We start from the raw sequence: 13,925 nt of genomic DNA, 5'->3' as shown, positions 1-13,925 counted from the left end.
AGCTCAGCTTTTTGCTGAAGGCCAGCTACTGTCAAGATACTGTAAGTAGCACATCTCCCATAACCAGTTTGACTTTTCCGACCTCGCAAAACATGCCAACCCAAGCAAAATTTGTACATCTAAGTCACATTTCACATCCGGTAAAGGTTGAGTAAAAAAACAAGTGTCAGTATCACGGGGGAAGATGATATGCATTTTTAATTGGTGTATTATTTTCCAGATAAAAGCTAAAGTCAAAATAGAAGCCACATGCACATGAACAAACAAGAGCATGAAACCACAAGTGTACCAAACGTGTGGCATAACATCTGCGAGAGTCATCCAACCTGTCTGACAAGTTGCGAAGCCAAACGGGACTGGGAGTCACCTGCCGTGTTTCTCATCATCCACAGCAAACAGACCAGACACTGTGAGACGGACAAATTATTTACTTTGGGTCAATATTAAGTATTGAGCAAAATCAGAGAACCTTTTTCCACCTGCTGCTATGACTTTATACTCCTGTTCTGCCTTACTGTGTGGAGGAAGAAAATACTGTCAGTGAGGCTTTTGGAGCATCTTTTCTGCACCACGTCAAAGACAGCAAACGACTTGATCGACTCCGCCTCGAGAGTCTGGAAAGGGGGGCGGGGGGGCCTTCAAAAACTCGAAAAGACAGTTGGGGAAAACGACTGTTGCCTTACAACAGAAAGAAAGAAAGAATCAGACAGCAGAACCTGCTGACTCACCGTAATCGTCAGAATAGCTGAGCACTGCTCTTGCTTGGGGTAAAGTTTCCTACCACCCTCCTTCTAAATAAACTGATGCTGTATGGAGATATCAGTGAGGAGAAAAAAAAATCAAGAAAGGGAATCATCGTTTCTCTCCGAAAAACCGAGTGAACAAACTGAATGATGCAATCAGAATAAAGGTGGTGAATAAATACCTCTGCTCCAACCGAAGCCCTGATCAGTATGGAGAACACCGTGGGAGGAGGTGGGAGGCGTGGGAGGGGGGCTTACACTCATTTTCACTCTCAGCACTATTAAATTCACTGTCAATTACATGGCAATATACACGAGCCAGGCACTTCATTAGGTAATCCTTCACAATCTAATTACATCCAATGTTAAATAAAAAAAAAAACTGAATTTGAAAAGGGAATGGATGACTAACATATTTCCCATCGGGTTTTACCCAAACCAGCGGTTATAACAAATCCGGGCTATCTTTGGATGTTGTGAAAGCGTTTTGTGAATACAGACGGATTGTGTTGTGATGTATCCAACCTTGATAAATATTTCGCGCATCTTGAATTATTCTCTAAGTGCCGTCTGAGGGTTATTTGACAACTTTAGGAGCAAATGTTCTGGTGAGTCAGTGTACGTGCGGGTAAAAAGATAAAATATCTATCTTATCATTTGAATGTCAAATGAAGTGTTGTCACACGCTATTCAAACACATGTTCAATCTACAGTAGTCGTTCATAGCGCATCGTGAATAGTCAGTCGGGTTCATGTCGACGCTTCACACTGCGTTCATTCATGGAGCAAATTTGAGATGCTGGAGAGCGGACAGAAAAGATGCTGGTGCCCCGATTTCTTGGCTGTTGGATGCACAAGCAAAGCTGATGCAGCAGATGAGAAACGTGAGCGTGCCTGTGTGTTGGTGTCTGACAACAATGCAAATGGACAATACAATTAAACGTTGCACAAAGGCAATCAGACAATAAACTATAAGCTGCGCCAACGTTTATGGGAGGCACATCAACGGAAGTTTGTCTTCTACACGACCATGCCCAAATAAATCTACATAGTAAAACGCGACTCAAACCCTGAACCCAAGAGCTGCGAGGCGGACATGTTAATCACTAGGTCACCCACGGGGAGGCAGTTCGGGGCACACCAACAAAAAGCACTCCAGCAATTGCACGTCATACAAGCCTGAGCATGTAGGCGGGCAAACAGCACATGCAATTTGTCCACACTACACTGCTTGCATGTCCCAGCAGTGCGTGAGCGTGTGAGTGTGTGTGTCATTAAAAGTGGGTGTGTTTGACAGGCTTAGACACACACTGAAGCAGCTGATTGGAGAAGCTGCATGCAACAACGAAGCCGAGAGCGAACCGTGCCCTCACAGAGAGCAGAGTGGACCATGCAAAATTCCGATCGCCCTCATGATGATGTCAACACAATTCGGGGCTCACAAAGGCGTTCCAATTGGAGCCTTCTTGCCACTACGTCGCACCACCATTCCCACGATGTCATTCATCCTCCGGTAGAGGTCGGTAAACAAGCAACGCCAAAGTCCACACACGTTATTAGGTCATTACCAAAAGCACTCGAGCCCTTTTTTTTTTTTTTCCACGGCATCATAAAAGCCGAAGCGCAACATCACAATTGTTGATTTAATACAAACTAACAACTCGTTTGAGGAAGATATTTCACGCAAGCAAGACGGGATTTATGACGACATGCACGCATTGAAGAGGCAAGAAAATCCGAATTCAACATACCTTGTTTAAAACGACATCCAGAAGGAGGGCAGAGTGGGTGAAGTGAGAGTCCTTGGCGTTTATTCCTCCGGGATAACAAAAAAGAAAGGAAGGGAGCGTGTATGCGTGCCTGCGTGTTTTGCCGGTGAAAAGCCTAATGAGAGAGAGAGAGAGAGAGAGAGAGAGAGAGAGAGAGAGAGAGAGAGAGAGAGAGAGAGAGAGAGAGAGAGAGAGAGAGAACGCGGAGGAGGAGAGGAAAAGAGGGAGGGACACTGTCAGATGCAGGCAGGAGGCAAAACGACGCATGCATTCAGTTTGTGAGTTGAGCGGAATGCATAACACCCCCCCCCCCCCCCCCCCCCCCCACACACACACACACACACTCACACACTCACACTCACACTCACAGCAAGTACTCACATTTAGATCCCGGTGCAAACAATGCAGTATCATCCCGTTGCATGAATGTGCCAACAGTTGCGCACCGATGAAAGGCAATGGATAATGTTGCATTGTATTTAAATTTGTCTCGCCTCTTGGTTTGAAATGAAATATTTTTAAAAGGCCAACATTACATCAGAAAGGCCCCCTGTCATTTCGGGCTATTGAAATGAAATATTTTTTAAAGGCCAACATTACATCAGAAGGACCGCTGTCATTTCGCGCTATTGAAATGAAATATTTTTGAAAGGCCAACATTACATCAGAAGGACCGCTGTCATTTCGCGCTATGTCGTCAGAACATTCCCCTTGATTGCGTCACCAAGTCAAACAACACAACCTTCAGTGCTTTGCCCTTCTCAACATAAGTCACGCAGGTGTCATTGGGGGCACAAAAAGCCACTGCTAGCACAGTCTTCTTTTGCTGGCTGGCTAGCTGGGGCAAGAAATAGGCCACTCGGTGATGACAAGCACACATTTTGTGCAGATAAGACAGTTGCCAGGTGCTGGTTTTGGGTGCAGAAAATCTGTGAGCCGATCGAGCAAGTAGTGACGTTGGCCATGGCCAGGTGGCGCTGTCGGCCGTGGCATATGTTTGAGAGTTTGACAGCAATAAATGAATGAATAAATAAATACATTAACCTCTGTTGTCTTCAAGGAGCGCATCTCGTCCTTCAACAACGTACTGTTTTGCTGTTGTAAAAAAAAAAATTTCCAGTAGGATAAATGAAGATTTGGCTTATGCCGTCCTTGCAAATTTGGCATGGGTTGCCAAAATCTGCGTAGCATAAGCACAACTTCACCACAGGCCTTCTCCTGTTCCAGAAAGTTCTCATTCATTCTGAAAGTTGAATCCCAACTTGTCATGATGTCATGAATAAATGAAGGACTGTTCAGAATTGACTGATTCTTGTTTGTGTGTCCAGCTACGGATTCCCAGTGCTTTTGGAAAGACGTCAGCAGCATCCTGTCCCTTTCCCGTCTGGTGCTTTTTGACCCCGTTGTCCTTCCCCAGCTATCTGGTGACCCGGACTGGGCTATTTGCTTTTTTTCCATTTGTTCTACCATCACATGAACTTTCCACTGGTGGTGGAATGTACTGTGGGTAAAACATGAACTGTGCTAGCTCCCTTTTATTTAATTATAAAACCAAAAAAATTAAAGTTCCGCATGTTAGCTCTGACAAGGGCAACCCAGCTCCCACACAGCTGCACAGGAAACCTACCATGACATCCTGAACCAAGGGACTCATCTGTCTAAAACATCAACAACTGTTTCTACGGACCTTTGCAAAATCAGAGACACCACCATCAATGTCAAAAAGTTGGTGAATATTTCTACTGTGGTGGAAAGTGATGCCATCAGGCACGGAGATGATTGACACTTCACTGCTTTCAGTGGCAAGTCATTAAGGACAAACTCTTCAATCAAATCAACACATCTAATTAATTTTCAGTGGAATTAATTTAAGGAAGGATAAAACATTCATGTCCTCAGAGTTCAAAGATTTAACGATCCGATTGACCATTATTATTCTGGCCCCAAGAAATGACAATAGTTGTGTCTGTGTCGACCTCTAGCGGCAGATATAGTTGAAGCACCCATTTTAAATGGCTGTTTTGAACAGACGCGTCAACTTTTGTGGTCGATTGATATAAATGAAGCATTGTGTTGCAGGTCGCCTATGCCGAACATCATCATCTCTAATAGGCAAATGCAGATGTTGCACGTTTGCAGCTTCAGGTTTGAGATCAACTTGAGGCCTGCCATGAATTTGTACGCTTTGCCTCTAGTGGTCATTGTCACACTACGTGTACATTTGCCACCAAAATCTCAAGTACCCTACACTGACTGGACAGTGAATTAAATACAACTACTTTGGATATTGTATAGATGGAGCCTTCATTAGTGACTAACTAAATCATACCAGTCATACCAACATGGACATTGTTTTTTACATTGTTGCGACATGAGTGCCTTGTGCAACGACAGGAAAATATTTCTTTGAGATTCACTTGAGTCATGTCTGAAAATGTCTCAACTATGTAAAAAAACAACGTTTGTCATTGTTTGCTTCACACGGGTTATTCCCCCTTGTTAAGTCCAGTTCCTGATTTAATGAGAGAATTAAAGGCATGTGCTAACGTCCTCCCACTGTCAGTCTTGTTGGAAGGTCGACAGAGCAGGAGGAACCGAGCATCTGAGTTACCAGCTACTTCATGTAAGTGTGAGCTCTGACGGCTTCATATTTGTACCCTGGTACTGGAGGATGAATATATTCCGCTTGAATTATTTCATGATGCAATAGCATGCACAAATTATGATATTTTGTATCATATTGTAACTTGTAATCGCTTGAACTCGCTTCCTCCAAAATATTGTCACTGTTTAGGTTTTTGCTCCCTTTTGTCTGTTTCAAAATGGATAGATGTAGCCTTTAATCTGAATTTACCAAGTAATTTAGTGCCAGGCCGCTGACTAAGTTAACTGGCGTCATGTGGTTTCAGTCAGACATGACTGTGACTTTTGTTTCTCAAGGATTTTTCGTTCAAGTGGTCCTTCGACAGACACAAACAACAATGTTCTTTGTAGAGACCGAATTTTGGTTTTGAATCTTATTTGAAAAAGTATATTTATACTGAAGTGGCTGCTGATTGTAAAGCAATTGATGCAAACGTTTGATTTAATGTCGACAATCGTAATATAATTAGAGCCTACAAAAGGGGAGCGCTGGTTCATTGCTTGCTCACTGATAGCTTACCTCACTCTACCTTTTTCGCAAGAACAACGCTGGAGACAGTTTGCCCTTTTGAGCAATTTTCAAGTGGAGAAATCAATCATCACCCTGTATGGTACAGAGGTGCTTGAAAGCAGTCTAACTTTTGCCTCTTGCAAGAGACTATTTATTGTGAGAAAGTGAACAGGTTTCGGGGGTCACCTCTTTGTGTAAACAAATATTAGTGGAGCTAAGCAAGAATGTTTGCACAACCTTGAAAAGTTTCAACAACCGAAGGGAATGTGGAAAGTTTCATCGAGTTGCGGAAAGGTGGAATGTTTTAACAGAGTTAATCATTCTAGTCAACAAATCATACGATCCAAATAAATTGCAACCCTAACAGTCATCATCTGTTGTTTTCCTCCAACAGGTTAAATAACATGCTGCTGGGGTGGGGGCTATTGTTGGTCACCTTCAGTCATCTGACCTCAAGCGCCAGTCCTGGTGTAAAAGTCCGACTGACAAATAATGGCATCGAATACGGTAAGGATTGAAGATGTAACAAAAAGGCAGATAAAGCAGCAAGTTTTCTTATCTGCCATTCTTCCTCTACAGGCAGACAACTGGGGATGGCTGCCATCCAGAAGAAACTCCAAAGCATAACAATTCCAGATATTTCCGGGAGAGAGCGAGTGTCCATCGTCGGCAAGGTCCGATACAGTCTGTCCAAGTAAGACAATCAACTGATCTGATCCAGATCGTCTGTATTAGTTTGGACCAAGGGTCACATGTAATTCCCCCTAGTATCCGAACGGTGGCTGTGGGACTACCTTCCTCTTCTGTGGATCTGGTGCCTGGTACCGGCGTCAAACTCTCCATCAGTAACGCCTTCATCAGCATGAAGGGAAACTGGAGGGTCAAATTCCGCAGAATACTGTGAGTGAGCCAAGATGTGTGGCGTACACAAAACACTCGTTTGGCCTATTGCAGCGTCTTGTTTGTCTTCACAGGAGGGACAGCGGTTCCTTTGATTTGAGTGTGAATGGACTGTCCGTCAGCACGGTTTTGGCAGTCCAAAGTGATGCAACGGGGCGACCTCAAGTCAGTAACGTCCAGTGTACAGCTACTGTTGGCAGCGTGAATGTCAAATTCCACGGTGGAGCCAGGTAAAAAGAAAAAAAAACCTCAGCAGCAGAGCAAGAAGTCATACAAGAGGCTTGTCTCATTCATAATGGCCTCTTTCTTATTTCAGCTGGCTGTACAATCTTTTCCGAAAGTTCATTAATAAGGCATTGCGCAATACGCTACAAAAAAAGGTGAGCACTACACTTGCATGCTGTTTTTTTTTCCCCCAATATATTACCAATAGGAAGTTTATTTAAGTGCAGCGAATGCCGTTATATAAACGATGAATTATTTCTAGCAGTATAATAAATTCAAATGTTCTGTTCTGAGATTAGGGAACAAAAACACGAAACCAACTTCCTCAGACTAACGTTTCTTCCTTTTAATTTATTTTCATTGAAAGCCCTGGTTGCCCTACCTTATTGTGTCACTTCTGTTAATTGCGAATCATATTTTCTCTGATTGACCTTTTCAGATCTGCCCCCTGGTGGTTGACGCTGTGTCTGATTTGAACCCTCAGTTGAGAACGCTCAATGGTAAACGTCGCCATTCATATGTGTGAGCTGAATTACAATGAAAGAGACACTTGTACAGGTTTCAAGTCATTTTTCTCTGTCCTGCAGTCTTAGCCCGAGTGGACAAGGCTGCAGAAATTGACTATTCAATGGTTGGCGCACCTACAATCACAAACTCATTAAATTTGGGCTTGAAGGTAAAACCGCATGACCCGTTTGAAATTGTTTTTAGAGAAGAGTTTACATATTCATCCTCCCTTTCTGGCGTTTAGGGGGAGTTCTACAATATCGGGAAGCATCGAGAAACTCCGTTCCCCACCACCGTCTTCTCTCTGCCACCCGAGAACAACAAAATGTTGTACTTGGGCTTGTCTGCCTTCACCGCCAACTCTGCGGCTTTCGTCTACAACACAGCCGGAGTCCTGAGCGTGTACATTACTGATGATATGGTGAGCCCGGCCGCAAGGTTTTCATTTCAAATGTGTCCACTTTCCTGCCTTCCCGTTGATCTGTAACTCTTGTCGCTTCATTGCCGCAGATCCCGAGCTTCTCCCCAATCAGGCTCAACACAAGAACTTTTGGCGTTTTCATCCCCGAGGTGACGGCACGAACAATCAATCTTACAAAATGATTAACTTGGAAGGGGGGAGTTATTTGTCAATAAATATTGCTTTGAACTTTCAGATTGCCAAAGCTTTCCCGGGTTTGATGATGAAATTGCTCATAAAGACGGTGAAAAATCCCGTCGTCACTTTGGAGCCCAAAAACGTGACTATTCAAGCCACCGGCACGGTGACGGCCTACGCAATCCAACCCAACGGCACTCTCTCGCCGCTATTCGTCCTTAATTTGGTGCGTACTTTTGGTTACGATCGCCTTTTGAATGAAATATTACATTCATCTTTGGTTATTCATTCAGCCAATTTTCATGTTGGACCTTGATGACAGGAATATTACAGTTCTCTTTTTAAATTAAAAGTAAATGAATTGAAACATAAAGTAGCTCATAGAGTCATCGTAAATTACTAGTCTGCAGTTTCCACAACTAAATTTGATGCTTTCTAATCCAAAACTTTCTTCACTTGAAATAATCGCCCCCTTGCAGGACACCAGTGTCAGCGCCCGAGTGTTTGTTAGTGGCACGAGGCTAAATGGAAACGTCACCCTGAACAAGTGAGTTCCAAAAAAATAAAGAACTTTGTTCTAAGAAAAAACGGTAGGGCCAATAGTTCCTCATGAGGACAAACATCACTGTCATTTTGCCTCATTTGCACAGAATTGATCTGACCTTGGAGACAAGTTATGTCGGAGACTTTCGGGTAAGAGCGGACGGAATTCAGATGCAAATGACTTTTTTTTTTTTTAGACTCTGTAGCAGTGAGAGGAACTAAACTGAATTTATGATACAGGTGAGATCTCTTGACAACATCCTGAGCGCGGTCCTCAACTTGGTTGTCATACCCCTAGTCAACGGTAAGTGGTTACCACACAAGATTTGTTCCCATCTTTTTTCAACATATGCACTGTAGAAATTATTTTTTTATGTGTATTATCTTGTCAACTAATCTAAAAACGTATGCCATGCTCCACAGTTCGACTTGGAATAGGATACCCGCTCCCCACCCTTGGAAAGGTGAAACTTGTCAATCCTGAGCTTCAGGTCCTAAAGGTCAGAAAGATTGACATTTTCGAAAAATCGATCACTAAATCATCATCCTTGGTATTTTTAACGTTTGTCTTTTTTCCCTGTAGGACTTCCTGTTGATTGGGACAGATGTTCAGTTTACGGCGTGATGAGAGCGGGCACCCAAATAATTTTTTCCCCCTACGTCTATGGAGGAACAATGACAGCAAACATTACATCTAAATGACTCCGAGCTACAACTCATCTCCAGCCTGCAAATCAAACCAATATTATTATTCAACATTTGTGACAATTTCTCTTTGTCAAAGTTAATTACTGCATGTTTTCTTTGCTTTGCAAATGAAATGTAAATGAGGGATGTGTTGGGTTTTTTTCCCTTCAGCATTGTGTCATCCAAACAGCGTGCGGGACAGTCTGTGCCTCTCACATGGGAATCGTCTTTGTTGTATTTTAATAACATGCTAAATAAATCACAAATAAAATGGGACAAGAAGCTCAGAGCCATTCACTCGCCATCTGCACAACTAGAAACTTAATTAACACAAACCAAATAGATTTATACTCAAATCTAGACACTTGAACACATTTACCATAGTTTGGTGAATTTGTTCATTTTAGTAACGTTGCAGGCTCAACATTGACACAGTGATCCAAAGTGATAAAGATGGTTGAAATACCTTTGCAAAAAGACGATACTTTCACATACTGTCGTTTGCTTCCTGAGGCAAATGTTCATCGAATTAATTGCTGCACTGAAGTGCTGACTGGGTCGAGGGACGTCTGTGACACAAGGCCTGACCTCGCAAACTCTGCGAGCTGGCTGAGGTGATCTGCAGAAGCCAAAAGAGAGATGTCACTGATGAGTTCAAATCATTTCAACCCGAGCTCCCTTGGTGTCTCAAACAACTGAGCCCAATAAAAGCTGTAATGATAACACTCGTTGACAATTTCAATCAAAGCACCAGTTTTGGGCCTGAATCATTTGCCATCAGGCTTTGTCGACAGAAATTATTTTTCTGATGGATATTTTACGTCAACTAATTGCTTTTGTTCTGTCCTTCCACATATTAAACAACAGGAAATAATTGAGGGTCTTGTGTTCTTCTGGTGATGAGCAATGTTGTGTTTACTCCAAACATAATTTTTTGGAATTACAGTTTCATTGCACCAGTGAAGAAATCTAAAGCAAAGGTCCCCAAAAGAGGAGAGAAGTGGACATAAGGGCACCAGCGCAAATCCCACCTCCACTAGCACGTAGTCTCCAGCGTTGACTGCAGCCGTGTTGGACTCTGCAGGACCAACAGCAACATCCTCTCGGGGGAAGTTCACTCTCATATTGCCATCCGTTCGCCCACATAGCTCCTTGGCAGATCTCTTACTCTCCTGCCGGAAAAAAAAAGAAAAGAAAAGGTGCCATGAGCATTGTTGCTCGCCAAGGTTACGCTAACCCAGTACAACATGTGCACCTTGCGCTGAGTGTGAGCTTTGTTTGTACACATCACAAATCAATTTAGAAATTTCTACAAACATCTGCGGGCTTTGCAAATGAAAAAAGACGAGCTTGCTTTCAGGATGCCAATGTGATTCTAATGTGGTATGAATATGAAAAACTTGCAATGATTGCAGTCTGCACAAAGAAGCAGTCGGGACTATAACAGTGACATGTTTTTTGGAGACAAAATAATGCCAAGATATTAAAAGATCACACTTTTCCTTGGCAAACCCTATGGTTGCCATTGCTACATTGAACAAGTTAAAAAACACTGAGTGTTTGGCAGCCAGACTACGTCTTATGAGAGGACCCCGAGTGCAGTACCGACCCCCTCCACCAGGACTAGTTGTGTGCTGCCAATAAGAGTGGCGTTGAGCCTGGCAGCTTCCCGTCTAAACACGCTGATGCACTCCTGCAGTCTGCGTTGCTTCACGTCCGCTGGCACGTCATCTTCAAGGTTGTGGAATGCATGTGTTTTCTAGGTTGGTCAACAAAAAGGCAGAAGTCTAAGAGATGATGATATAGGACGTGAGTCATGGCGCTAGCATTTTTGCGAGTTACTCACTTTTCTCATACTATAGGCAAAAAGGAACCCAATGTTGTAGCCTACTTCTCTGATGAGGGACAAGGTCTGCTGGTGATCCTCTTCTGTCTCGCCACAAAAGCCCGAGATGAAGTCACTGCTGAGACTTACGTCTGACACAAACACACAGGCGCAATAATAAGATGAAGTATGTGTGGGGGGGGGGGGGGGGGGGGGGGGGAAAGATAGAACATACAAAAAAATATATCGTGGTGTAATCAAAGTCTCCAGTGTGGTTTTATAGACCCTCAATGCCTGCACTTGCACAATCTAACGATAGTGAATACCAGAGAGCCAATCAAATGTTATTTGTTTATTATGCTCGGTTCCGATGAATGCTATTACACAGTCACTAATGGATCGGAAATAGTTCTTAGTGGATTTTACGACCATATCTACAATACATTCCTCATACTGGGCCATACAGACTGGGACCAATTTGGGCACCAGGGCAAAAAAATAACCAAGAATAAGAGGATGCGCCGGTTCCGTATTTGCTCGAGTACAATTTTGTGAAGAGAGTCAGCCACCCCAAGTAGCACTCAGGAAATATTGTGCCACATAAATTCCGTCCTAAGTGCGGCCTACCTTGAATGATAGTCCTGATGTTTTGTACCAATTCAAGGTATGACTCTCTTGTGTACCTGGAATTTGGGTTTGAAAAATCAGTTGCAAGAACGAGTGATGGAGAAACCGCAGAGATCGTTGCTCACTTACCCACGGCGCATGGCTTTCAAGACTTGACCGCTTCCGCTTTGAGCCGGAAGATGGATCTGTTTGCAAATGTTTTCTCTCTCCGCGATCAGATGCAGGACCTACATACGCGCGTGCATGCAGAGACAGAGGTATGAGCAGTTTATTGAATGTTTATTTATGTATTTATTTATCTCTCAACAAATGTTCCTGTACCTCATCAGGAAAGTCTTTCGGATGGGGTGATGTGAATCTGATCCTCATGTTGGGATCCACCTGTGACACTCTGTCCAGCAAGTCGGAGAAACGCATACCTCCCAGTTTTGGGCGGTACACAGTCTTAAAGCCGCGGCTCAGCTTGGTCGGAATCGCACCGCAGAACTGTTCTTCAGAAGCGTCTCTGTAGCTGTTCACATTCTGACCGAGCAATGTCACTTCCTTCACGCCCTGGAAAGAAAAAAGCACCACGCAAAGAAGTTGACATTGATCAAGTGAATCCAAATTTCCACTTGCTAGTCAGTTTGATTTGAACATTTTCTAACTGGCCTGGTCGGAGAGGATGCGGACTTCCTCAAGAATGGAGCTGGCAGGTCGACTCCTTTCGCGGCCCCGGGTGAAGGGAACGATGCAATAGCTGCACATGTTGTCACAACCCCGCATGATGGACCTGCGCCACATCATTTGAGCTTAAAGAAACCAAAAGAGCACAAACTGGTCCTCTTGATGAACCTACACAAAGGCACTGTGTCCCTGAGGAGTGTGGTGGACAGGCATAATGTCAGCATAGGTCTCCTCTAATGAAAGCAGCACATTGCTCGCCTGTTGACCTCCCTCGGTCACCGCCAACAGGCGGGGAAGATCCCGGTAGGCGTCAGGCCCAGCAAGGACATCAACAAGCTTCTCTCGTTCCAAAAGCTTCGTCTTCAGTCTCTCTGCCATGCAACCTTGTTGGACACACACGCAAACTTCATTGAAAAAGACTCTGATTGTTAATTCATATCACATTTCCTCTTATTTAATAGGATATATTGGATTAGCCAGTATTTTGCATACCATTACCTTTCCAAATAATAAGAATAAATAATGTCGGTGTAGATTAATATAATAAATAACCACATTACCTAAGATGCCGATTTTCATTGGTGTTCGACTCTTTTGGCGCCTATTCTTCATGGCGGTCAATTCTTGTAATCTGTTCCAGATTGTTTGTTCGGCTTTTTCTCTGTTACACAAAATTGAAGTTGAATTATTTGATCACATAGATAGCATTCATTTACTAACATTTCTAGAAATTGTGACATACCTGATAGAGCAAGTTACAAGAAGCACCACATCTGCCTGCAGATGAAGACAGAACAGACTGAAACAAATTATTAAGTGGTGTTAAAAATCAAGAATGAATCATACCTCGCGTAATTGTGCCGTGCGTTGATATCCACTCCTCTGTAGTATGGACCAAGCAATATCTGTGTCATTTACATTCATTTGACATCCGTAGGTTTCAAAATAGACTGCAATAAAACAAAACAACACATTGATTGACATCTCTCCTAAATCGTCCATAGTAAAGTGGAGATTTTATTTTACCCTTTCGTGAATTCCCCAGCTCCAAGTCAGCAGAAAGATAATTGTGTTTGTATTCCACATCGTTGTCTAAAGTCGTTTTTTTATTACCAGTAACTCCTCGGATGAAATCGTGAAAATTTGGACCTGAGGACATTTCAGTCTTAAAATGATCCGATCTTCTTTGCTTTTCACGTACACTAATTACACTGCTGTTTGATTTACAGCACAATCTGACTTGCAAACACCTGACAGGTATCCGACATTTGGGAGAGAACAGTTGAGTTAAATTCCAAAGTTGTTTCATGTTTAGTTGGTTACCTTACTAGCTATGCTCATTTCACAAAATGCAAGCCCGCTCGGTCAATGGTGGGCTGTTAACAACAATGCAGAAATAAACATTGCAGAAGTCTGAGATGTCATGTCGGGTAAATGTTTCCCCCTGCAGTCCGTCTTCAAATGCGGTCCGTCGAGTGAAGTAACAATGCTGCTTGATTTCCGTCGCGAGAAGTTGAGCCACCGGCGGCCATCTTGCGTTGCCAACTTGAATACAGTACATTGATTTCTCCGCGCCTTCACGATGTGCACATTTAATAAAATTGCATTTTTATTAATTGTGCTCAATCAAATAGTAGCGCTACTGTTTTTCTTCCTAATTTTACACTGGAGACAAATACAA

At 43.1% G+C, this 13,925-nt stretch overlaps 3 protein-coding genes across 4 annotated transcripts in view; 1 reads left to right on the top strand and 2 right to left on the bottom strand.

The window, feature by feature from the left end:
- Nucleotides 1–2,912, bottom strand: part of LOC119122930 (band 4.1-like protein 1) — a 28,855-nt gene extending 25,943 nt beyond the window's left edge. The window contains exons 1-2 of the mRNA XM_037251627.1: nt 2,894–2,912; nt 2,495–2,627 (exon numbers count right to left, since the gene is read on the bottom strand). Coding sequence (XP_037107522.1) covers nt 2,495–2,627; nt 2,894–2,895 — 135 coding nt within the window. The 5' untranslated portion in view covers nt 2,896–2,912. The remainder of the gene's footprint in view (nt 1–2,494; nt 2,628–2,893) is intronic.
- A 2,080-nt stretch (nt 2,913–4,992) lies between these two features.
- Nucleotides 4,993–9,399, top strand: LOC119122936 (bactericidal permeability-increasing protein-like). Of its 2 annotated transcripts, none has more exons than XM_037251635.1 (16): nt 4,993–5,135; nt 6,061–6,173; nt 6,246–6,360; nt 6,435–6,566; nt 6,641–6,796; nt 6,883–6,946; nt 7,231–7,291; nt 7,379–7,467; nt 7,543–7,719; nt 7,809–7,868; nt 7,955–8,122; nt 8,376–8,443; nt 8,547–8,589; nt 8,680–8,743; nt 8,863–8,939; nt 9,023–9,399. In XM_037251635.1, coding segments are annotated over exons 1-16 (1,431 nt in total). In that variant the 5' UTR covers nt 4,993–5,133; the 3' UTR covers nt 9,065–9,399. The 2 variants fall into 2 exon arrangements, with proteins under 2 accessions (XP_037107530.1, XP_037107531.1); XM_037251636.1 differs by lacking the exon at nt 4,993–5,135 and adding an exon at nt 5,832–5,960.
- cdk5rap1 (CDK5 regulatory subunit associated protein 1) lies at nt 9,350–13,718 on the bottom strand. Its single transcript, XM_037251634.1, has 13 exons — nt 13,271–13,718; nt 13,091–13,194; nt 12,987–13,021; nt 12,805–12,905; nt 12,417–12,627; nt 12,230–12,350; nt 11,900–12,130; nt 11,708–11,805; nt 11,579–11,634; nt 10,973–11,103; nt 10,736–10,885; nt 10,158–10,298; nt 9,350–9,745 (listed from the first exon to the last, which is right to left on the bottom strand). The coding sequence occupies exons 1-13, from the start codon at nt 13,551–13,553 to the stop codon at nt 9,656–9,658; spliced, it is 1,752 nt and encodes a 583-aa protein (XP_037107529.1). The 5' UTR covers nt 13,554–13,718; the 3' UTR covers nt 9,350–9,655.
- Nucleotides 13,719–13,925: the final 207 nt, after the last annotated feature.

This window comes from Syngnathus acus, chromosome 5, assembly GCF_901709675.1.
Source record: "Syngnathus acus chromosome 5, fSynAcu1.2, whole genome shotgun sequence".
NCBI classification, from domain to species: domain Eukaryota; kingdom Metazoa; phylum Chordata; class Actinopteri; order Syngnathiformes; family Syngnathidae; genus Syngnathus; species Syngnathus acus.
Note: the sequence above shows the minus strand (reverse complement) of the source record. Positions and strands in the feature narration are given on the sequence as shown.